The following is a 25,933-nucleotide window of genomic DNA, read 5'->3' as shown; positions in this document are numbered from 1 at the left end:
TCTGGAGGGTAATGGACCGGGTGCAGGTCAATGGGACTGGTGGAATAAAGTTTCGGCACAGACTAGAAGGGCCGAATGGCCTGTTTTCTGTGCTGTAGTGTTCTATGGTTCTATATTGTAGGATGCTACTGGTCTCCAGAAGATGCAGTTCTGCTTCTATCCAACTTGAGTGGGGTGCTGTTATATTGGAGCTCAGGTGGTGTGGTTGTAATGAATATAGGTGTCAAAAGCCTTGGAAGGGGATGACGGCCCTTTAACTGGATCCATCCCTCTGGCTGGGTGTAAGTGCTGAAAATGTCAGGCCATGTGGATTACCGCAGAGGTGAAGAAGTCGTAACAGTTGTCAAAATGTGGTTTTTCACCATGAAGTCCTTTCTATGAGCCACGATGCCTTGGACACTAAGGTAATGAAAATGTTTTATGAAGAGAAATTCATATGCAAATTCATTGGGGGTTTTTAAGAGGGGCTTGGATGGGCACAAGAATGAGAGTAAAATGGAGAGATATGGGCATCCTGTAGGTAGGAGGCACAACATTGTGGGCCGAAGGGCCTGTTCTGTGCTGTACTGTTCTATATTCTATGTAAGACATCTGGGTTATTCAAAGGAGCCCTTGTGGGTGCATGAGTGAAGTTGGTGGCTGCCTGCAATTGTGGGGAAACTGGCCAAATGCCTGATATGCTGCCACCTTTTTCTTGTTGAAGCCAAAAGTAAATGAAGTTATTTCTCCATGAATACAGAGCTTGCATGATCTGTAATGTTGTGTGAGCAGCTAATGGCAGGGGTCAGTGACGGCTGCCTCTAATGATCCAGTGACCTTCCCCTCCCCAGAGAGCAGTTCCAGACACAAGAATGTGGCAGAGTTGTCATGCAGCCTTAAACCTAAGCTTGCAAAGACATTGTTCAATCTAGTATCTGTTTCTTTTTTTTAAAAAAATATGGCGTGTATGGATTATTTGCAGATGGATATTTCTGTGCCTCTTTTGGTTTTTGACCCTTCATCAGTGGTCTTCTACCCCTATCTCGAAGCCTTCAGTAATGAAGTGCATCAAGCGGCATTGCCACCAAGGTTGATTAACTCAGCGGCCACATGATGCAGCAAGCACTCCCTGCTGGTTTAAGCACACTGGATTTTTGGAGGTGTTTAAGCAATCAGTTCTGAAATGGCCTTGGTCGTCCAATGTCCTTTTTAAATCGCAAGCAAAATAAAAATACTGTGTGCTATACTCCTAGTTTGCTGACTGTCTTTGCCTGGAGCTTTGGGCTGCAATTTATGTCATAACAGGCTAAGATGTGCTTTGAACAATGATTGATTATGATTAAGTGTGCATCTGATACAGAGAAAATTTCTGGCATGCTAATGAGGGTCCTGACTGGAAGTGCCTGGTTAATTCCATAACTGGTGTGATTTTTTTTTTAAGCAGAAATGATTTCTCACATTATTTACTTCGGGTAAAGTCAATATTTGGATTGTTTAGCACTGAAAAGATACAGCTTTACATGATGCACTTTCTGGGCAGAGGTTTCTCTTTGCACAATATCCCAAAATGAAAAATGCTGTACCTAATTCTACTGAGGTACCTGGGCTCTGTGTTATTTTAAAATTCTGCATAATAGTATTGCAATAATTATTCTATCATTCATAAAATTGACATGGCATTGAGTTCCACTAAATCTATATTTTCATGCTGTGAAACAATTTTTCATTTTCGACTTTCCCTTGACAGGTTAAGATGGATAATTTAATAAAGTTTTCTCTGGTTTCTATCTTCTTTTATAGCCTCCCCCGACTTTTTTTCCACTGCCTTGCTCAACTTTAGAACTGCCTGCTTCCATTTTAAAACACTCGGGCCTGGTCGCATTGTGGATAGAGATGGTTAACGTTTCAGGGTGATGACCTTGAACTGGAAGAAGTTGTGTTTGTAATGGATTTTAAGTACAGAGGTAAAGCAAAGGTTTGGGGGGGGGCAGCGGTTTATAAAAGCAAGCAAGGGAAGGCTTGAGGGATGGTTAAAGGCAGTGAACTAAAGCAATGATGCTGCAAGGCAAAAAGGTAATAATTGACTGAACCATAGTGATCTTCAGCTAGCTGTGGCATAGAGAACCACCGACTAACCGCAGTGTACAAGTCAGCTCAGTTCTGACTTCTGCACCTGTCCATTGCAGGGCAGAAATGCCAGCCCATCTGAACTTTCGGTTTGTTGCACTTGTTGATTCCAAAAGTGGAGCACAGACGTCCTCTGCGGGGTGGGGGTGAGATGCACTTTGAATGTGGTCCTTCAATTTAATGTCAGAATAGTTGGTGTATGTCGTGCAGCCCCATCCATTTTGGTTATTTTTTGGTATTTAATGGTTTCAATCAATTTTGAAGTAATTTTTAAAAATTCAATTATTTAAATCTATTTGAAGTATTTGGTCATATGCATTTTAAAACCTCTTCAAAAGCTTTTGACAGCAAAGGCCTTTGGAGTACTTCAAGAGCCACCTGTGGTTTATCTACTACTTGTGAACTGTTATTTCTTGATGCAACCATAATTGCCAGGCCCTTGAGGGTGATTGAACCTGCAGGACTGCTAAAACCAAGTATGGCTGAGAAGGGTGACAGGGGGTGATTGTGCGCAAAGATCCAGCCCATGGACTCACTAAATTATTTACCAAAAACTGTGCTTTTCTGCTTGAGACTGTCAATGAGATGATAATCACGGTGAGTCCTTAGAATTTTATGACCAAATAATGTCTTAAGAATCAAAAGAAGATCCTGTATTGAAAACTAATTAAATAAAAATTTGGCCTGCACTTTACAGACTGTGGAAAGCCACCAGCACTTGATGATTAACCCCATACTAAGCTCTATTTAAGTCTCTCATCCCCCATTGAGAACTTACTGGAGAGAGGCAGCTCCAAACTCATTGATGATGATCTATGTCATGGCATAGCCTTTAGCATGTAAAAGCTGTCTGCAGAAGGGATGGATGGTTCGGTCAAGGTGCAGGACCAATGCTCTCCAAAGAGTTGAAAATTTCAAAAATATTACAAATTAATTGAACTATTACAGTTTTAAAAATTAAATCCTTTAAAGAATGTAAATTGAAACAATTTGAGGAACTATATACTAACTAAAACTTGCCTTAATCCTTGTAGCCATTTCTCTCCATACAAAGCAATAGCAATGTTATTTTTGCACCAAGTCTAACCTGCTGCAAGTTATCCAAGTGGATTCCCCAGCATTCATGCTGGGCCACCTCCATAACTTTGTGCTCCCATATTGGAGTTCATGAGGATTTCATTGGTGGAACCCATGCTTTTTAAAAAAAAATTAAATGTGAAAGACAGTTGGCAGTAAATTTGAGATCCCAGTTTTCATGTGGAATTTTTTTTTCACTTTTCAGGATATGGGTGTCTGTGGCAAGGTCAGCAACCTAATTACCTCTTGGGAAGAAAGTGGTGGGCTGCCTTGGGGTGAAGGTGTACCTGCAGTACTACTGTAGTCCCAGTGATATATTTCCAAGTCAGGACGGTGTGACTTGGAGGGGAACCTATAAGTGGTGATGTTTGCATCTGCCTGCTTCCCTTGTTCTTGGGAGGTGCTGTCAGAGTAGCCTGGGTGAGTTACTGCACAGCATTGTGTAGATGGTACACATTGAAGACACTGTGTACTGCTGGTGGAGGGAATGAATGGTTGAGGAAGTGCCAATAAAGCCTTATCCTCTAAATGGCTGTTTGATTGTCCACCACCATTGATAACTAGATGGAGAACTGCAGAGCTTCAATCAGATCTGTTGGCCGTAAGCTTGCCTAGCTCTGCCTGTGGCATGCTATTTTTGCCGGTGGGTAGACATGCTGCTACTACTACTACCATTACCAAATTATTATTATTACTATTACTCTGTTCCTACTACTACTGTATTGCAGCTTCACTGGGCTAGCACTTCACTTTTAGATAGATTTGGTGGTGCTTTTGTCAAAGGGTTCTGCACTCATTGGACTAACTTTGATCCCCTGGTTTGATAGTGATGGTAGAGCAAGGGGTGTGCCAGGCCATGAGATTACAGATTGTGCTGGTGTACATTTCTGTTGCTGCTGTGATCCACATTGCTTCATGCATGCCTAGTTTTGAGCAGCCAGCTCTGAGTCTATCCCATTTAGCATAATTGTAGTGGTACACAAACAGGATCAGTGGTGTCCTTGGTGTGAAGACAGGACTTGATCTCCACAAGAGCTGTGCAATGGTCACATATACTAAGGCTATCATTGACAGCTGCATCTGCTGCAGGTAGATTGGTGAGAATGAAGTCGGCTGGTTTATCCCTGTTGATTCACTTGGAACCTCCCACAGAAGCATTTGGGCAGCTATGCCTTTCTGGACTCTGCCAGCTTATTCAGTAGTGGTGCCATCAAGCCACTCTTGGTGATGAACATTGAAGTCCCCCATCGAGAGCACGTTCTCTGCCTTTGCTATTTTGAGTGTTTCTTCCAGGTGTTGTCTAACATGGAGGACTGTTTAAGCAGCTGATGGAGGATGGTATATGGTAATCAGGAGGAGGATTCCTTGCCCATGTTTAACCCAATGCCATGATTCTTCATGAGGTCTGGTCTTGGAGGATTCCAAGAGCTATTCCTACCTCTGCTGGGTCTGTCCTGCCTGTGGGATAAGACATGACCAGATTTAGATTAGATATCTTCATTAGGCACATGTACATTGAAACACACAGTGTAATACATCTTTCTGCGTAGAGTGTTCTGGGGGCAGCCCCCAAGTGTTGCCACGCTTCCGGTGCCAACTTAGCATGCCCACAGATTCCTAACCTGTATGTCTTTGGAATGTGGGAGGAAACCGGAGCACCCGGAGGAAACCCACGCAGACATGGGGAGAACGTACAACACATTGCCCACAGAAATCATACTTTATGGACAATTATTTGTTGTGTAGGGAAATGTCAGTTACACAGGTAACTACTGATAATTCTTGGCAGAATTTAGACCATTCACACTAGCTTAATTCCTCTCAGATGTTCTGAAATCTGTGGAGAGAACTCCTTGCTTCAGGTCCAACCAGAACAGGTTGTTCATGTAGATACCTTTAAAATAAGTGCTGAGGAATTGCTACATCGTTGAACTACCTGCTGACTCCTTATGGGAGTGTTTAGTTGTGGATGCATTGAAAGATCAGTCCACATCAAATGACTAAATTAATTAGCCTTTGAAAATAAGCCAGGAATTCCTTTAAGTGCCATCAGATTGGAGATTCTCATAGGTGAAGAATTGCTGGTATAATTTCACGTGATACTAAATTTAACCCACTTCATATTTACTGGTTTCAAAAGTGGTCTTATCCTGCAATGCCTAAACATCTATGTACATATCATTCTTTTTTTTACCAGACATAGAACACAGAACAGTACAGCACAATACAGGCCCTTCAGCCACAAAGTTGTGCCAACCGTTAAACCTCGCCTAAGACTATCTAAGCCCTTCCTCTCACATATCCCTCTATTCTAAATTCCTCTGTATGCTTATCTAGGAATCTCTTGAATTTGACCAATGTACCTGCCTCCACCACTGCCCCAGACAGCGCATTCCATGCCCCAACCACACTCTGGGTAAAAAAAAACCTCCCTCTGATATCTCCCTTGAACTTCCCACCCATTGCTTTAAAGACATGCCCTCTTGTATTGAGCATTGGTGCCCTGGGAAAGAGGTGCTGGCTGTCCACTCCATCTATTCCTCTTAATATTTTGTACACCTCTATCATGTCTCCTCTCATCCTCCTCTCCAAAGAGTAAAGCCCTAGCTCCCTTAGTCTCTCCTCATAATGCATGCTCTCCAAACCAGGTAGCATCCAGGTAAATCTCCTCTGCACCCTTTCCAACACTTCTACATCCTTCCTATAATGAGGTGACCAGAACCAGACACAGTACTCTAAGTGTGGTCTCACCAGAGTTTTATAGAGCTGCATCATTACCTTGCGGCTCTTAAACTCGATCTCTTGACTTAGGAAAGCTAACACCCCATAAGCTTTAACTACCCTATCCACCTGTGAGGCAACTTTCAGGGATCTGTGGGTATGGATCCCCAGATCTCGCTGCTCCTCCACACGACCAAGAATCCTGCCATTAACCTTGTACTCTGCCTTGGAGTTTGTCCTTCCAAAGTGTACCACCTCACACTTCTCCGGATTGAACTCCATCTGCCACTTCTCAGCCCAGCTCTGCATCTTATCAATGTCCCTTTGCAATCTTCGACAGTCCTCTACACTATCCACAACACCACCACACGTTGCATCTTGGACTGCTTTCCTTATTGCCAAACACCTCAGGCTTGTGATGCTTGTTGTGCAATATCTGGGGAGACAACAAAATATGATGCGGTGGAAAACAACTCGATAGGTGTTAGGTGAACTGATTTTCATAGCCATTTAAGTCAGTTTCAGCAGTTATATCTTGTGATATAATTTCATCTGTAAAGATGACACTAAACCATTTACTCATTGTTCAAAATGATCTTTTGTGATCAAGCAATTATTTCCATTAAGAACATCCAGAACTGGGAGCAGACCACCTACTCTTCAAGCCTCCTCTGCCATGCATTAAAATCATGGCTGATTTTGCATCTCCGCAACATTTTCCGACACTGTCCCCGTGTTCCAAGATTCCCTTAACGACCTGAAATCTCACTTCTGTATTACACAACAACCCCACTGGTTAAAGATTTCCAAAGGTTCACCGTTCACTAAGTGAAGAAATCACTTATCTCTGGTTTAACAGCCTTCTCTGAGATTGTGGCCCCTGGTTCTGGACTCAGCCAGGGGTAAATATGTCCTGCATCTAGTCTTTTGAAAAATGCCACTTGTTTTGATGAGATGCATACATCAGGAACAGGAGGATAACTAGGGAGAGGGTAGGACCACTCGAGGATAAAGGGTAAACATGTGCTTGGAGGTGGAGGATGTGGGCAAGGTCCTAAATGAACACTTTGCATCAACCTACGTCAATATATGAGCCCTAATTCCATGTCCTCTCTAACCTTGTTGATCAGCCTCCTGTATGAAACCTAATGGAAAGCCTTCCAAAAATCCAAATACGTCACATCCACTAGTTTTCCCTTTTATCCACTCTACCAGTTACGTCCTTAAAGAACTCTGGGAAATCGGTTAAATGTGGTTTTCCTTTCATACATCTGTGTTGGGTCTGCTCAATCCTATTTTTCTTCCCAACATTTTTTTTCCCTCGTTGTTCCTTATAGATTGCAGCACTTTCTGTCAGGAGAACAGGTTGGTAGTTCCCTCCTTTCCTCAGTAGTTGGGTCACATCTGCTCCCCTCCGACCCAGAAGGATACTTCCCGATCAGCAGAACTTTGGAAAATTTTAACCACAGCATTCACTATTTCTAAAGGCATCTCTTCACCACACTGTAAATCAGTGGGTCCTTGGAATTTATCAATTTTCAAGCTCGTCAATTTCTCTGGTACTATTCCTTGACTACTGTTAGGTGAGTTAGTAATCAGAATAAGATAACTGGCAAAAGAATCAGATGAAGTCGGGGGTTTTATGGTGAGATTTGTGGCTGAGTGAATTTTGGTTTCACCAGAACCAGTGTTGATGAGCTGCCATCCTAATAGGATGAATGCATCCAGGCTTTTTCCCCCTCAAGTTGGGCGAGACTAGAACTAGAGGACACAGGTTTAGCGTGAAAGGTGAAATATTTAAGGGGAATCTGAGGGCAAACTTCTTCACTCAGAGGGTGGTGCGAGTGTGGAACGAGCTGCCAGCAGAAGTGGTGGCTGCGGGTTCAGTTGTAACATTTAAGAAAAGTTTGGATAGGTACAAGTTTGGATGGGAGGGGTTTGGAGGGATATGGTCTGGGTGCAGGTAGATGGGACTGGGCAAAAGATCAGGCCGGAATGGACTAGATGGGCCGAAGGGCCTGTTTCTATGTTGTAGTGCTCTGACTCTAATCACCATTGAGTGTCCAACTGCTGACTACCTTTGGCTATTTACATATGAGAGAAAGCTGATAGGATAAGTCTGACTCAGCTGAGAAAGTACCCTTTATTGTTAATGGGAGATGAGGTATTGCTGATCTTTTTTTCTTTGCTTTGATAATAATGGTACCATAATTTTATTGAACTATTTTATCTTTGGGAAGCAGCTGGCTCAGCGGCATAAGTCTTCAATGCTGATGAGGCTTGTAGTTTTTAATGGTTTTGGATGTACCAGATTGGCTCAATATAGTCATCTGCTACAGTCAAAGCATACATGTTGGAGCAGCCTTGTCCTGGGGATTTTCTGGATATTGTGTACTATTCTTGATATGATGTAAAAGTTTTAGATTTTGCTCAACACATTATAGCTTGTTCTTTTGAAATGTCATCTGTATATAAAGTATCAAAAGCAAATCAAGGACAGCTTCTATCCCACTGTTATAAGACTATTGAAGGGTCCCCGTGTTCAATAAAATGGACCTTTGACCCCTCAATCTACCTCGTTATGACCTTGCACCTTTTCGTCTGCCTGCACTGCACTTTCTCTATAATTGTACCAATATATTTTGCATTCTGTTATTGCTTTTCCTTTGTACTACCTCAATGCACTGATGTGATGATCTGTGTGGAAGGCACGCAATACAAAGTTGTTCACTGTACCTCAGTACATGTGACAATAGTGAACCAGTTTACCAATGTTCAGCAAAATCTAGTACTTCTCCATCCTCTCAAGAATAGTGGAAAATGTCCAGCAAATCACCAGACAATTGGTGGCTTGCTATAAGATGCTGTTTCCTTATCCTTCTGCTTTTTTTTAAATTTTTTGCCTTCAGGCAAACTATTGAATTAGGGGTTGTCTTGTAGCTTGGCAATGAAAGAATGAAGCATGTGTCAGAGATAAGACTATATTTCCAAAGTCATCATGGACGCCTAGATTTGGGTTTCTAAATTTGTGTTAGTTATTCGTTTTTATGACCTTAAAAGAAAAAAGGAAGATGTATTTGTTAGTTGCTGTGTGGGATATTTGCATCAAGCCCTGAAAATAAAGTGGGACAGTTGTTCTTTATTGGGAAGAGGGAAAATACTAGGCATCAATGAATTTTGACAGATTTCAGGCATGGAGGGGGGGTGGTGGAATGAATGTTGGGATGGCTAATCTTTTTATAAAAATTGTGTTAAATGCCTGCCTTAAATGGATCATTTGAGTCTATTTACATATTCTTTTGGATAATAGATGAAAAATTAACATTTTTAAGCACATGGAAATTGGTCCACACTGAAAATTTACCAATTTTTAAAAAAATGTTTCTTGGCCTTTTGAATCCATGGGGATATTTGTAGATGATTTGGATAACCAGATAGCTAACTGTGGTAACTCTCCAATGTCAGCCACAATTATGATCCCATTACTGTAAGGTACACTGCAGCAGTAATGGGATCATAATTGTGGTTGACAATATAGGTGAAAAAATATACATCATGCAATGCTTGATTGAAGGTAGTTATATTAATTAGCTGGGAGCTTTCCGCTAAAGGCTGGCTAATCTTATTACACAATTCTCTTAGAAGAAGATAATGTATGCTTACAATAAAATAAAACCTCCTCCTTTCTTGTGTTTGAAGACTCTCGAGTAGTTCATTAATCTCTCTCCATACTGTTCATTTCACACATTCATTGGAAAAATATATTCCTGAAGACATAAAAAATAGTACAATCTTCAAAAGGTAAGATGACTAAATACTCTATTCAAAAACCATCTTCTGATTATGAGATACTAAGCAATGTAGAGAAATTATTTTATTCAACACCATTGTAACATTGCAGATAAGATTTGGATTTTTTCTTGAGAACCTGATGCTACTTTTGGTTTTGAAAGGAAGATGGCTTCTAATTCCACCAAATTAGTCTTGTGTTTAAAGGAGTTTTCAGTACTCTGTTCACCCTGTGCCAGTACTGATGATTTTAGGAAGATAAATTCAATAACATCCTCTATTCATGTTGCAGTAACTTTAATTTCTGCCAAATAATTCAGGCTTACTGAAAATTAAATGCTATACAAGTATACCAAGTTTGCACTGACTATCATTTTCAGTTGTATTTCTCCATTGCACTTCAGGGATGCAACACACCCCATTCGTCAACCTATTCTGTATAAACGGGCTTATTGGGAATGGTATGATTAGGTTATCTTTAAAAGCTGTCTTGCCGAACGCATCCTTGGCTGAAATGTGGAAGGGTATTATTAAAGATGACACATTTTGCCTTTCTCTTGCAAGTTGCTGTCAGTTTTATGCAATTTCTATGACTATACGATTGAAAAGGCATTCATGAAATGGGGCCCAATTAATATTTCTCTTTTATTATTCTTGTTCTATTAAAGACATCAAAAAGTTAGCACAAAAGATGGACATCTAGACACATTCATAAAGGCAGCTATGATCTTGAAATTTGTGCAACAAAGGCAAGAAAATGACCAAGATATTTCACTTGTAATGATGGTGAAGCTAGTCGTGTCTAATGTCCTCGCTCTTTGCAAGGCATTGGCATTTCTGTATATATTTGACTTGATACGAAAATCTAAAATGTTCTACAGTGCAAACAACTGAAATAACTTGAATTGATTTTCACTTTATGCAAATTCATCCCACTGTAAATTTCTTTGAAAATCTTGTGCTTATTTGCAGGAAGTCTGAGTTTTTAATATTCTGCTAAACCATAATTACTGCTTAGCTAATTACCTGGCTCTCAAAATAACATCATGCATGAGGATTTCAAAATAAAAGGGTTCTTAAAATATTTTAATGTTTAGTTGTGCATGTATTTAAATCTTTAAATTAACATTAAATACAGAGTGCTAAATAAAGATTTTTCTGTTTGATAATTCTTTAATGCGATTGGTGTTCAGCCAGTCTGATGATATCACAGCTGTTGGCTCTAGGATCCCTCTGATCTGACACTCACGAACAGCAGGTAATGGAAGATGCAAGATCCCAATGGATATTGGGGTAGCATTTTTGCAGGTTGGTGGAAATTGCCGAGGCTTTGTCACTGGCTGTAAATTCTGTGCTAACACCAAAGGCAACCAAGAATAAGTAATAACTCAACCAGGTGCTGTAAGATCAAAGTCCTGCCTTAGTCAGATGACACGATTCCCCCTGGAAGAACTGGCAAACAAATTGGACTTAGGAAATTTCAGCAGCCTGATTTTTTTTTTCCATTTCTTTTTTGATACCAGATTTACTAAATTCATCTGCAAATCTTTCCTAAACATGGCATAACTGGGGATTGTTGTATCCTCCTGTCCAATATCTGCAGTCCCCTTTTGAACATTTGAAACCATACAAAATTCTCATCTCTACACTGCACAATAGCCATTAGAAGAAACTGACTCTCAAAACAGTTGTAAGCACCAAGGGCAATGTGAAGATTGTGCAGCTCGAGCAATCCACTATTTCACAGATGAGTTTCCTAAGCCCTAGATAATGCTGATGATATTAAATTCAAATGCCTTTTGAATTATTAAATTGAAAAATCTGTCCTTGCCATACAATTGTAGTAAAAGTGATTCTAATTATCACCCCATTTGTGCAAATTATGCCACATCCTGACAGGTTACTTGCAAACTATCAAATTCTCACGTTGGTTAAACTGTGAAGTCGATAGACCTTAAAGATTAAAGGCTGAAAGTGAATTTGCCATTCAGTAATCTTCCTTTCTTAATTTTCTTTGACTAATAAATCTTGGATGCTATTTACAAGATTATGTTGCAGCTATTCTTTAACAGGTTATTGAATAAATTTTATGATTATTTACAGTGACTTTTAAATGCACTGTTTGTATTTTGCGCTGCTTTGCTATTTGAGTTTATTGATCTTCCCCCTAAATAAAATGAATCATGAGCAACAAAGAAAATTACTGTATTCAAAATGAATGAAGTCAGCACTGTTACAGATCCAGGGCAGCAATTCTAATAAATTCAATTAACATAAACCACTAAACTACCTTTAGTGGAGGGTCAGGTTTACTCATCAGGTCCAGCAAGTTGGAAATATTGCTGTGGGAATTTGTGACAGAGTTTTGGACAGTTCTGTTCATAACCATGTAACTTTAATAAACTTGCTGCTTATGCCAAATACCATATGGGTGATACCTTTTGCCACGTCCCTTTTTTTTTGTCTGATGGACCAATCCCAGGCTTTGTGCTGCTTGTCATTGACTGATTGATTGTTTCCAGTGCTTCTGCATTTGCAGCTGATTTTATTTTCCTAAATCTGAAGTGCTTTTGTTGTTAATTCCATAACTAGCTTTCAGCTCAATGTTACTGCAAACAAGATCCCAATCTTTCATATTTAATTGAGTGAGCTTCCCAAACTGGTATGTTTTGATTTGTAAAGCTCACAATATAGCCACAAAGATGCAGACATTAATTTTGATGTACAAGTAGTTTATTCTTGGGCAGCCCCTTGGAGAGAAGGAGGATGAGAGGAGATGTGATAGAGGTGTATAAAATATTAAGAGGAACAGACAGAGTGGACAGCCAGCGCCTCTTTCCCAGGGCACCAATACTCAATACAAGAGGACATAGCTTTAAAGTAATGGGTGTGAACTTCAAGGGAGATATCAGAGGAAGGTTTTCTACCCAGAGAGTGGTTGGAGCATGGAATGCGCTGCCTGGGGTAGTGGTGGAGGCAGGTACATTGGTCAAATTCAAGAGATTGCTAGATAAGCATATGGAGGAATTTAGAATAGAGGGATATGTGGGGGAGGGGGGAATAGTCTCAGGCGAGGTTTAAAGGTCGGCACAACATTGTGGGCCAAAGCGCCTGTATTGTTCTGATTCTATGATAACTTGCATCCACTTTGGGTTTGTGGGTTCTGAGATTACTGATAAGGCCAATGCAGGATTCCAGACTGTTCTACTGATCAGGTGGTTGATTGGGCAGTTCATGAGGTTTGCTCCTTCCATCGTTTATGCTGTGCTCCCAATGCAGGCACTTGACATTCTCAATACCATCCCAAATGCTCCTTCTCCACTTTGAGCAGTAATAGACCAGGGATTCCAAAGGGCCATTGAGGATGTTGCATTTTTCTCAAGGTGGCTTTGAGCACATCCTTGTATCTTTTCCTCTGTTTACCTGGTGATCCCTTCTCTTGATGGGGCTCCAGAGTGTGGTGGTGTGCATTTTTTTTCCCTGGGGAGTTTTGATTTGCAGGAGTGTTTTTTTTGAGTATGTAACAGAAGATAAAAGGGATATAATGGGAAGGCATTTGATAAGGTTCCACTAAAACCCTGAATCAGGTCTCTTGAAGTAGTTGTGCTGTAATAATTGTCCATTGTGCTTCTAGATGGACGGAATCCACACTAGAATTGGGGATCAGCTCTTCAGCTATTGGGTGATTTGGAAGGATTTCCACCCCCCCCCCCCCCCCCACCGCAATGACTTTCCCTGTGGTAGACAGCATGGCCACCTGTGTGTAGTTATGACAATTACATTTCTTGAAGATGGTCACAATTATGACATCCGAGGTTCCTGGTATATCCTCCTCATCCAAGAAGTGGACAATGAGATTGTGGATTTGTGACTAAAGCTCTACATTGAGCTTTAAGATTTCAGCAGGGGTACTGTCTGTTCCCAAAGTGTTGTCTTTTAATGGTTGGGACATATCTTTTTCAAATTCTTGATGATCAGGCATGTTTACAAAATATGCTAAAGTCTTTCTGACCAGTAGGCATACTAGATTTGATCTTGCATTGGAATATTGTTCATTGGCGGGGTGGGGGGAGGGTCAAATATAAGTGCAGTGGTACATCAAAATTCAATTTAATTTAATTTAATTTGGGTTAAAGTAATATGGTTTTAAGTGTGCCTCTGACTTTTCTCTTAAAATAAGCTTTCAAAATTTCAGTTTGTACTTTAGTTGAGAATCATTTTGAACTTCCAATTTGCAATTCAACAGGGTAAAGCTAGTCACAGGATGTGAATTTAATCTTCACAACTTGAGCAGACTGCTTTCTGTTAGTGCAAACTTTAACAATTCCAGTTGCAATTTGTTTATAAATACACAAGTTAATTATATGTTCTCAGGTCGAGCGCTTCTGCGACTGACCGACAAGAAGCTGGAAAGGATGGGTATCGTCCAAGAAGTACAACGACAGCACGTGCTGCAGCAAGTCCTGCACCTGAGAGTCCGAGAAGAAGTTCGAAATTTGCAATTACTTACTCAAGGTACAGAATACAGGCTTGGATAGAGGTATTTGGCCAAATCAAACTTTTAAAATATATATTTGTCCTTGTTACTAGCTACCATTTTGGTCCTTTGCACAAAAGTGCAGTTGTTTTCAGTCAAATTAAGTTTCAGTATAACACTAGTGTTGTTGTCTAAATTTTGTTACCTTTTAGGATACATAGAAATACATTTGTTAACTGTTATTATACTCTATTTTTTTTGGATATTTGAGAAATGCCAGTAGAAGAGAGCGGAAACATTTGTTTCATTATGGACAATCTGAAATGCTTTTGCCAATACATTCTTCAACTATTGTGGCATTTCCCCCTTTGTCTCCAAATCTTACTGCTAACTTCATTGTACTACACTTCATCTCCATCCTGTGACACTGTGTTCCTCCATCTCAAGCCTCTTACCCCTCCCTCTCCTTTGACTTTCTGTGGGCAGTTGTACCTACAGATATCTAGACCCTGCACTATTGCATTTTTCCATTTTGTGCCCTTGCTCTGTCTCTCATTTCTTGACCTTCCTTAAAACCTCCGTCTCTCACCAAACTCTATTTGCTCTTCTTTTGACTTCTTTAGCTTGGTCTGTTATTTTCTGAATACATTGATGTGAAATGCCTTGACTTTTTCTAAAAGATTCAATATTAATTTAAGAGATTGTATTTGAATTAGCATATACAAAATATCCATTTGCGTTCTGACTTAAAAATCTGCCTATCTACGTTAGAGTATGGTAGAGAAGTTGTATTTGTGATGGGTCTCATAATTAGTAAGTGTAATGTCAGATTAATAAAGCAATTGCAACAGTTTGTGAAGCTTTAAGAATCATATTCACCAAGTTGGCCTTAATATGTAGAAATTATAAATTCAAGTAAGATAGTGCTAGCGTACAATCATTTTCATCCACCATGTTATAAAGGATGTTTATTGGTAGTTGAGAGTTAAAATATGATTGAGGAATTGTGATATTCATCTTAATGCCACCACAAATTAATACTTAGATAAACAATCTCTAGCTGCCTTTGTCTTCAACAATTTCACAATGATTGAAGTGTTAATTACTTTTATTTGCATGAAAATTAATCATACTTTAAGTTATGTCAATGCATAATTTGATCGATACATATTGAATTTTCCTTAAAGTATAGCAGTAAAATATGGTGGTAATGTAGCAGAGTAACCAAAATACTTTAAATATTCCAGTGAGACAGATCAATTACGATTTATTGTTCTGGTATTTTGCCTTTGCAGAGTTTGGAGCCCACTTTCTCAGCTGTTCTGGCCAAATGCCTGCTTTAGCATTTTTTAGTTGTGCCTTTGGGGGAAGTAAGATAATAGTATCCCTTGGTAATGTTGACTGATGAACTTGTGCAAATGATTTGTCAACAGGGAAAGATCTATAAAATTCAAAGCTTTTGACCAAACTTGAAATATAGTTGTCCATAAAATATTGTCTGTATATATACTTGGTTCAATGAGATTTTATTTTATAATTAATAGAATAAATCTATCCACACTTTGACATTTTTTTCTGAATGACTGATTTTTTGTAGCCCAGCTTGGTTTGCCTTGTGATTTTCTTTTCGCGATGGTGCAGTCAGCTTTTCAGCATCCGCCTATTATCAGGTCTGTTGGAAAATGTGGAAGGAAATTAGCCACAAAGAGGTTTTGCTTTTCTTGCTAGTTTAATTTCCCTTCTCCCTTCTGAAATCATTGTCTACTTGCTGCAATATACTTCCACAGACAGCTGGTACTTTGCTTAAAAGCCTATTTTTCTCTTTGTGATCTTTCTTGGAATTTATTGGTTAGCTGTTTGTTTCTGTGGGTGCATCTTCCCAAAGTGTGCACTTTCAGAATGGTGGTGATTAGTAGCACGAACCCTAGCTGCTTTATCTCAATAGTTTTATGCTTAATAGTTGCCGAGTCCACTTGTGGCAACCTTTCCGCTGCTACTGACAGCACAGTTGGGAATTTGCCCAGTGGCTCTTCTGGGCTTTGTACTGCTTGTATTTTATGAACCTGCAGAGCCTTGTAAGAAAAAAAAATCCCAGCCAGATGTACTTGGAAGTGGTATTTGTATGTAAAGAAAATGACCTTCAAGTCAAGGGAAATATAGAGTCCTAGAGTTAAACAGCATGGAAACGGGAGCTTCAACCCAATTCGTCCATGTCAACCAATATGTCTATCCGAGCTAGTTCCATTTGCCTGCATTTGGCTCATATCCCTCTCAACATTTTTCTATTCATGTACCTGCCCAACTGTCCTTTTAAACATCGTTAATGTACCTGCCTCTACATCTTCCTCTGGCAGCTAGTTCCATGTACCCACCACCCTCTGTGTGGGAAAAGTTTCCCGTCAGGTCCCGCTTAAATATTTACCCCCTCATCTTAAATCTATGTCTTCTAGTTTTAGACTTCCTTACCCTGGGAAAAAAACTGTGACCATCTGCCTTGTATACACCCCCTCGTGATTTTGTATACCTCTATAAGGAGACCCCTCAGCTGCCTCCACTCTAGGGAGAAGAGTCCCAGCCTATCCAGCCTCTTTATAACTCAAGCCCTCATAACATCCTCGAATCTTTTCTGCACCCTTTCCAGCTTAATGACATCCTTCCTGTAGATGGGTGACCAGAACTGCACACAATACTCCGTGAGTCTCACCAACGACTTGTACAGTTGCAACATGGCATCGCAACTCCTGTACTCAATGCCCTGACCGTTGAAGGAAAACATGCCAAACATTGCCTTAACCACCCTGTCTACCTGTGTCACCACTTTCAGAGAATTGTGTACCTGTACTCCTAGGTGTCTCTGTTCTACAACACCCTCCTGGGCCTTACCATTTACTATGCAAGTCCTGCCCTGCTTTAACTGACCAAATTGCAACACTGCTCACTTTGTCAAGAGTTAAATTCTATCTGCCATTCCTTGGCTCACTTCTCCAGTCCATCTCGATCCTGTTGTAATCTTAGACGACCTTCACTGCCCACTACACCACCAATTTTGGTATCATCTGCAAACTTACCATGCCAGATACATGTAAGATCTCAACATTGATTTCTCTAACTTCAAGTAACCACCCCCCTCTGTTTCCCTTCCCCCTCCCTTTGTTTTCCCTTTCTCTGTGGCCCCTTCACACCTTCTTTCCCCTCCCCTATCCCCATGACCTGCCCACCTTCCCTTTATTCCATGGTCTACTGTCCTCTCCTATCTGATTCCTCCTTCAGCCCTTTGCCTCTTCCACCGATCACCTCCCAGCTTCACACATCATTCACTTCTACTGTCCCTCCCCCCCCCCCTCACCTGGACTCGCCTATCACCTGCAGCTTGTGCTCCTCCCCCTCCCCCTATCCTTTTATTCTGGCTTCTGCCCTCTTCCTTTCCAGTCCTGATGAAGGGTCTCGGCCCGAAACGTCAACTGTTCATTTCCCTCCATAGATGCTGACTGACCTACTGAGTTCCTCCAGCATTTCGCGTGTGTGTGTGTGTGTGTGGCCTGCCCTCTTCCTTTCCAGTCCTGATGAAGGATCTCGGCCCGAAACGTCGACTGTTCATTTCCCTCCATAGATGCTGACTGACCTACTGAGTTCTTCCAGCATTTCGTGTGTGTGTGTGTGTATGCCAATTACATTGTCATCCAAATTATTAATGTAGATGCCAAACAACAGTGTCCCAATTCCTGTGGCACACCACGGGTCACAGGCCTTCAATATGAATAACAATATTTCACTACCACTCTCTATTTTCTTCCATTAATCCAAGTTTGTATTCAATTGGCTAACTCGCCCTGAATCCCTAACTTACCATATTCTTTGTTACTGGCCTAAGTAAAGGGACTGGGTCATAGATGCATGCAAGAGAGAGCACCATATATTAGAAGTTAATTGACCCTAGTATTTTCCTGCAATGTAAGGGATTTCACAATCTATTATCAAGTTACAATACGTATTCAACAATTCTTGATGATATATCATGATTATTAGAAGTTGTCAAGACTATGATCAACATGTTGAGTCCCAGGTTTCTTTCTTTTGTAAAGCAAGCATTTGCAAATATTGTTTCTGACATTTAAGGAACATTGCAGTGTTTTTACGCAACGTATTTCTGCTTTTGAGCATTTTTTGACAGTGCTACAGATGAGGTGTTCTAAAGATTTCTCCAGTTTTCATTTGCTCTTTCTCAGCATTAAAACTCTTCCCTCTCACTTTGTTTAACTTTTAAATGGAAACTAAGACCAGGGGTTTTTTTAACCAGTTTTTTTTCTAACCATATTGTGTTCAAAGGGTTTACTCAATGGATCATCTTTATTAATTTTTTGGATAACATCAACCTTGGCAGATAACCTTCTTTGCTTGATGTACATCTATTCCACAACTTGTATGAATTGTCAAAGATAAATGAATCCTTTAGTGTAATAATGTCTAGAGCCATTGGGTTTAAAATATAGTCTCTTGTTAATTCACCATTTGCAGCCGTCTCCTGCTACCCTCCCAAATCCTGCATTGTGTTGATCTGGATGTACTTTTTTCCCCTAAGAGGTGGGGAAATTTTGAATTCATCCCACCTTGTCACGCTCTGGGATCAGTTTTGCAAAAGTGATTTTTTTTTTTCTGTCCACTTTCTCAGAAAACGAAGGGATGAACACACTGCACATGACCTTGGCTATTCCTCAGATCTTCAAAAAAAAATTAATATGAAATGTTACTTAGCCTTGGCATTTTAGAGACAGGCATACTCTGTTGTGAGACTAGCAGGTCTCTCCTGCTAGGGTCATTATGTCGTACATGAAGTAGAGTCCTGTCCTATGATCACTAGTGTATCCTTTCCTAAGCTAAAATCATTTCTCCATGATTTTTAAAATTCAATATATTTAAAACCCCTTAACAATTGTTAAATTTCACTATTATGTTTTTCATGAGGAACAATCCTATTCTGTTTGTATTTGTTTTACTATTTACATTAAGTTCTTATTACTTTCCTTTATATCATTTGGGTTTTCTATGCCAGTTTTAGCCCTTCTAACCTCTTCACCTTCCTTCTGCAGTTTTGAGATTCTGTTTTTCTTGTGCTCAATTTTGTCTCTAATATTTTCAAATTTTAGGTTACTCAATTTCCTACCCAAGGAACTCTATTTGAAATGCCTACTCTCTGATGTGTAAGAATGTATGGATTTTGTGTATCCGTGTGAAGATTTCCCACAAATAGGTGAGAGGACCATACAATCTTTACTTCTCACAACCATTCTGCCACTCAAGGAATAAATTGGCCATGATCAGACTTAAATAATTTGACCTCCATTTTTTCCATGTACTCTTTGATATCCTTGTCTGACCCAAACAAACATCTGAGTGTTGAACATTTTAATCAACATCTATATTCTTTTGGGGAATATTCCTGTACGTACAAGGTGGTGCAAACCAGTGTGCAAAGTAAAATCCTGCAGATGCTAGAAATCTAAAATAAAACAAGAACATGCTGAAACTAATCAGATGGTCCACACAGAGTATGCATGTAGGTGAAAGAAGGCTAGGACTGCCAGACAGGTCAATTCATCCCGTTAGCTCTGTTTCCTCCTCCTTTGAATCTGTCTGACCAGCTAAGTACTTTCAGCACTTTCTATTTTAAGTCAAGAATTTTCATTGTTATTTCTTAATTTCAGTCATGCCAGGTAACTCAGGCTTTCAATAACTTACAAACACTACTATTTCATCAGCTTTGCTATTACAGGAAAGTTAAAACCACATCTCCAAATACTATAGTTTGTTTCTCTAGAATAATTGATGTTTTTCATGTTCCAGTTTTTTACTTTTTTGCATTCTTCTATTAAAGAACATAGAACACTACAGCACAGTACAGGCCCTTCGGCCCACAATGTTGTGCCGACATTTTATCCTGCTCTAAGATCTATCTAACCCTTCCCTCCCACATAGCCCACTATTTCTCTATCATTTATGTGCCTATCTAAGAGTCTCTTAAATGTCCCTAATGTATCTGCCCCCACAACCTCTGCCAGCAGTGCATTCCACGCACCCACCACTCTCTGTGTTTTTAAAAAAAATTTACCTCTGACATTCCCCCTTATACCTTCCTCCAATCACCTTAAAATTATGTCCCCTAGTGTTAGCCATTGTTGTCCTGGGAAAAAGTCTCTGACTGTCCACTTGATCTATGCCTCTTATCTTGTACACCTCTATCAAGTCACCTCTCATCCTCCTCCTCTCCGAAGAGAAAAGCCCTAGCTCACTTAACCTATCCTCATAAGACATGCTCTCCAATCCAGGCAACATTCCTGGTAAATTTCCTCTGCACCCTCTCTAAAGCTTCCACAACCTTCCTATAATGAGATGACCAGAACTAAACACAATACTCCATGTGGTCTAACCAGAGTTCTATAGAGCTGCAAAATCACCTCGTGGCTCTTGAACTCAATACCCTGACTAATGAAAGCCAACACTCCATACACCACCTTAACAACCCTATCGACCTGCACGGCAGCCTTGAGGGATCTATGGACGTGGACCCCAACATCCCTCTGTTCCACCACACTGCTAAGAGTCCTGCCACTAACCTTGTATTCTGCCTTCAAATTCGATCTCCCGAAGTGTATCACTTCACACTTATCTGGGTTGAACTCCATCTGCCACTTCTCAGCCCAGGTCTTCATTCTATCAATATCCTGTTGTAATCTACGGCAACCGTCCAACCTATCCACAACACCACCAACCTTTGTATCATCAGCAAACTTACTAACCCACCCTTCCACATCTTCATCCAAGTGAGGGGCTTTTCATTCTGCTCCTGACTTGCACCTTGTAGATTGTGGAAAGACTTTGGAGTGGCAGGAGGCAAGTCACCTGCTGTATGATATGTAGCCTCTGACCTGGTCCGGTAGCCATTCTGTCTGTGTGGTTGATCCAGCTGAATATTTGGTCTAGTGACCACCAGGATATTGATGGTGGGGCTCAGCAATGATAATAAGGGTAGGTGGTCGGACAACAACTTGTTGAAAATGGTCTTTGCCTGGCACTTTTGTGGCATGAAGGATACTTGTCACTTACCAGCATGTGCCTTGCATGATGTTTGGGTCTTCCTGCATATGGGCCATTTGTTGAGGAGTTGCAAATGCAACAGAACTTTACACAGTCATCAGCAAACCTCCTCACTTATGACTTGATGAAGCAACTGAAAATAGCTGGGCCTAGGACCCTACACTGAGGAACTCCTGTGGTGGCTGGGATGATTGACTTAGTGGGCACAACAGTCTTCCTTTGTTCCAGGTGTGACTCCAAACACTGGAATGGTTTCGCTTTGTTGCCCATTGACTTTGGTTTTACTAGGATGCCTTCATGCCACAATCTGTCAGCTACTGCTTGGATGTCGAGAGTAGTTGCTCATGCACCTCTGGAATTCAGCTCTGCTCTGTGTTTGGAACAAGACTGTGATGAGGTCTGGTCCTGACAAAGCCCAGACTGGGGATTGGTCAGTAGGTTGTTGCAAGTGCTGTTTGCTGCCATTGGTGTTGATTGGTTTAGTATTTATTTGCAAAATATACATACATAGAACTTACAACACTACAGCACAGTACAGGCCCTTCGGCCCACAATGTTGTGCCAACATTTTATCCTGCTTCAAGCAGATATACTACTTTTGTTCCTATGCACTTCTCACTTTATGTGGATTTGATTCTTTTTGAGCAGTAACTGAAGCAGATTCTGTGGTCAGTCTAAACCAACTAATAGAAGTTTCAACACTGAATAATATTGTTAGAATGCAGAATATTTCAGCATTGTTTTTATTGAAAAAGTGCCACTGTGTACTTATGCTGATAAGAGGCATAAAAAAACTCGTGTCCACACAGTTAATTTATCCAAGACTTAACATTGTTTATGCAAGACTGAATATTTTCACTGCAGAACTGCAAATATTTCCTCCTGTCAATCAACTGAATTTTGGACATAAATATGCAGAAACAATCCAATTGCATTTTACTGAATCAGCAAATCCAGTGCTACTACTTTTCCATTTAGAAAAGAAATCTTCGTAAGCCACATGTACATCAAAACACACAGTGAAATGCATCTTTTTGTGTAGAGTGTTCTGGGGGCAGCCCACAAGTGTCGCCGCGCTTCCGGCACCAACATAGCATGCCCACAACTTCCTAACCGGTACATCTTCGGAATGTGGGAGGAAGCCGGAGCACCCAGAGGAAACCCACGCAGACACGGGGAGAACATACAAGCTCCTTACAGGCAGCGACCGGAATTGAACCCGGGTTGCTGGCGCTGTAATAGCGTTACACTAACCGCTACACTACCATACCTGCCCTTTTCAAGCAAGAGATTGGCTAGTCATATTAAACTTTCCCAGTTTTTTTTCTTAAACCTCAAACAAATGTCTTGTAAGATTAAATCTCCATAAATTTCATCCAGATCAAAAATTTAAGGGGTCGTTTATCATTGATCTCCCTGCAGTTTTGTTTCTGGGACATTGCTCTGTAAATTGGGTGTGATTGTTCTTCAGAATCAATCACAAGGGCTCCCTGTGTTACAAATGACCTGACTTTGCACAAATTCTCCTATGCATGTTTGAAAGCATTTTTCAAGCTAGTAATAATAATGTTTAATGGTATTCATTGATAACTGGATATAGAATATATTCCATTAGTTTTATTATGGGTAGTGTTGGGGTGATTATTCAATGAAATGAAAGAAATATAGCAAATGTATGTAAAGCAATATGATATGGGTTACCATAGAAAACAGACATTTCTAACTTGGGGAGAAATTAAGGGTTCCATTCTTCAGAACTGTTATGTAACCTGGGGGATGTCTGTATTGGACTTAAATACTTGAAATTTCTCAAGGATGCAAAAGGTGTTTAATGAATGCATACTCTCTTTAGTTCCTTAAAAGCCTAGACAGTTTCTCTTTGAATAAATGTTATTAAACTACAAATGTTGAACTCACTTTAAAGTAATTGGTAATGTTCATTGTAATTTCTGTCATAATTCTCCTGCAAGAAATGCATGGTTTACATCTGCATTTTTCCATTGGTTAGGGAGCATAGTAATTGTTTGCACATGAAAAAGGTAGTTCAGTGTTTGGGGAAAATTGACATAATCTCATACATTCAATCGTGTTCCCTAATTTCTTATCACTTTTAATGTCACTTAGTTTAATGTATATTATACATGTAACATATTACTGATATTGTTAAAGTATACTTAACAAACTTGCTAAATTTATGATAACAATAGATTATTGGTCGAGATATTCCCACACTGAATAAACTTCTGAATCCAATTCCATATCATCAGTTGCAGAATGGTTTCCATTACTTTGTTTCAATTAAGCACTTTAGCTATAACTTCAGATTCCAAAGAGCATTCTTTGTTTTTTATTTCTTTAAATTCTTTATTTTTAAAACCTTGCCATTGTTGAGAATACACATTCTCCTTGACAGCTCTGCCTTCAATACAATAATCCCAAGCAACCTTGTCACCAAACTATGAGACTTGGGACTCAACAGCTCCCTCTGTAACTGGATCCTTGACTTTCTAACCAACAGACCGCAGTCAGTGAGGATAGGCAGAACTACCTCTGGCACGATTATTCTCAACACTGGTGCCCCACAAGGCTGCGTCCTCAGCCCCCTACTCTACTCCCTATACACTCACGACTGCGTGGCCAGATTCTGCTCCAACTCCATCTACAAGTTTGCAGATGATAGCAGCATTGTAGGCCGTATCTCAAACGGTGATGAGTCGGAGTACAGGAAGGAGATAGGGAGCTTAGTGGAATGGTGTCATGACAACCACCTTTCCGTCAATGTCAACAAAACGAAAAAGCTGGTCATTGACTTCAGGAAAGGGGGTGGTGTACATGCACCTGTCTACATCAACTGTGCTGAGTTTGGGAGGGTTGAGAGCTTCAAGTTCCTGGGAGTGAACATCAACAGCCTGTCCTGGTTCAATCACGTAGATGCCACGGCCAAGAAAGCTCACCAGTGCCTCTACTTCCTCAGGAGGCTAAAGAAATTTGGTTTGTCTTCTTTGCCTCTCACCAACTTTTTATTGATGCACAATAGAAAGTATCCTATCTAGATGTATAACGACTTGGTATGGCAACTGCCCTCCCCAGGACCGCAAGAAACCGCAGAGTTGTGGACACAGCCCAGCGCGTCGTGGACACCAGCCTCCCCTCCTTGGACTCTGTCTTTACCTCTCGTTGTCTTGGTGAAGCAGCCAACATAATCAAAGACCCCACCCACCCGGGTCATTCTCTCTTCTCTCCTCTTCCATCGGGTAGAAGATACAGGTACCTGAAGGCACGTACCACCAGACTTAAGGACAGCTTCTACCCCACTGTGATAAGACTATTAAACAGTTCCCTTATATGAAGAGATGGACTCTGACCTCACAATCTACCTTGTTGTGACCTTGCACCTTATTGCACCGCACTTTCTCTGTAGCTGTGACACTTTACTCTGTACTGTTATTGTTTTTACCTGTACTACCTCAATGCACTCTGCACTAACCCAATGTAACTGCACTGCGTAATGAATTGACCTGTACGATCGGTATGCAAGACAAGTTTTTCACTGTACCTCGGTACAAGTGACAATAATAAACCAATACAACTGGTAAATGACAAGTCAGGAAAAGTCTAAGTGTTTACCTTCTAGAGTGTTGACCTAGGGCTACTTTGTTTTAAAATTGCCATAATTTTGCAGGTGGTTTCTCTGGCTTATTCTATAAAAACAATTTGAATTGCAAGAGTTCTCAGGAAAGTTTGGTTCCAAGTTGTCTGGGTGAACTGCAGCCAGTTGAGCAGCACACACCTGAATGTCAGTGTCTGCGATGAAGACAGGCTAATAACTGAAAACTCCCACATGGCAATTGACCAGTGCAAAGCCTCTGTCTTACAAAGTCTCGGATTCTACAGAAACAAAGATCTGCAGATGCTGGAATCTAGATATAAAAAATCTAGATTCTACAATTCATCTGCAAACCGTTTGCATTTTCAAGTCGTTTGCATCCGTTCCTGGCACAATATTCAAATAAAAAAGTGAAACTGAATAAAGACAGGAACTACTGCATTCAGGGCAAATTCATGTCTCTGCAACTGCAAACTGATCATTTTAAACTGTTAAAGAATTGGGTCCAAAAATTTCACCGTAAAGGCAGTTTTCAGTTGTTTCATCTTGCTCTGAAGAGACGCAGCTTTCAGTTAGGTGTCACACAAGAGGGTCACATCTTTTGACAGCTATTCCGGGCTTTGCTGAATTGCACTGCAGTTTTGACACAAGGCTTTTGTGGAATTTGTGCTACTGCTCCATCTTATGTCTGACAAGACTTTTGATGTCAAGGATGTGTGATTATATCATCGGTGGAAAGTCTGTTTACAGAGATATATGTGAAGGTTAAGTACTAAAGGGCACAAATTGCAGAAACCAGAAAATATTAACATTATTTGAATAGTTGTTGTTAGTAATGTTATCCCCATTAAATTTAAAGAAAGACAATACAAGGATTGTAGTAAATAAGTAGGTTTATTCAATTTAGGTGTGCCTGATTACCATTGTAATGACCCAGCATAATGCTACCCTTGTGATATGTTTGTCCACGGCAATTAGAAATGTCTAACCCAGCTGTTCATCATTGTCAGGAAGGCTTGCATCAATAGAGTCATTTATTGAATACGAGCCAGTAACTATTTGAC

General features: G+C 40.4%; 1 protein-coding gene across 6 annotated transcripts in view; it reads left to right on the top strand.

Moving 5' to 3' along the window:
- LOC127574629 (sterile alpha motif domain-containing protein 12-like) overlaps positions 1 to 25,933 on the top strand; it is a 102,601-nt gene that overhangs the window by 46,214 nt on the left and 30,454 nt on the right. For 2 of the 6 annotated variants that reach the window (XR_007956939.1, XM_052023790.1), the window contains exon 4: positions 14,068 to 14,233. Coding sequence is in view for 5 of the 6 variants with exons in the window: in XM_052023790.1 (XP_051879750.1) it covers positions 14,068 to 14,231 (164 nt within the window). In the remaining variant the exon portion in view is untranslated. Of the gene's footprint in view, positions 1 to 14,067; positions 14,234 to 23,780; positions 23,870 to 24,352; positions 24,478 to 25,933 lie in introns of those variants that run through there. The other 4 variants (XM_052023787.1, XM_052023788.1, XM_052023789.1 and 1 more) reach the window with 3 other exon arrangements.

This window comes from Pristis pectinata, chromosome 9 (assembly GCF_009764475.1).
Source record: "Pristis pectinata isolate sPriPec2 chromosome 9, sPriPec2.1.pri, whole genome shotgun sequence".
In the NCBI taxonomy this organism is placed as follows: domain Eukaryota; kingdom Metazoa; phylum Chordata; class Chondrichthyes; order Rhinopristiformes; family Pristidae; genus Pristis; species Pristis pectinata.
This window is presented reverse-complemented; position numbering and strand designations above follow the sequence as displayed.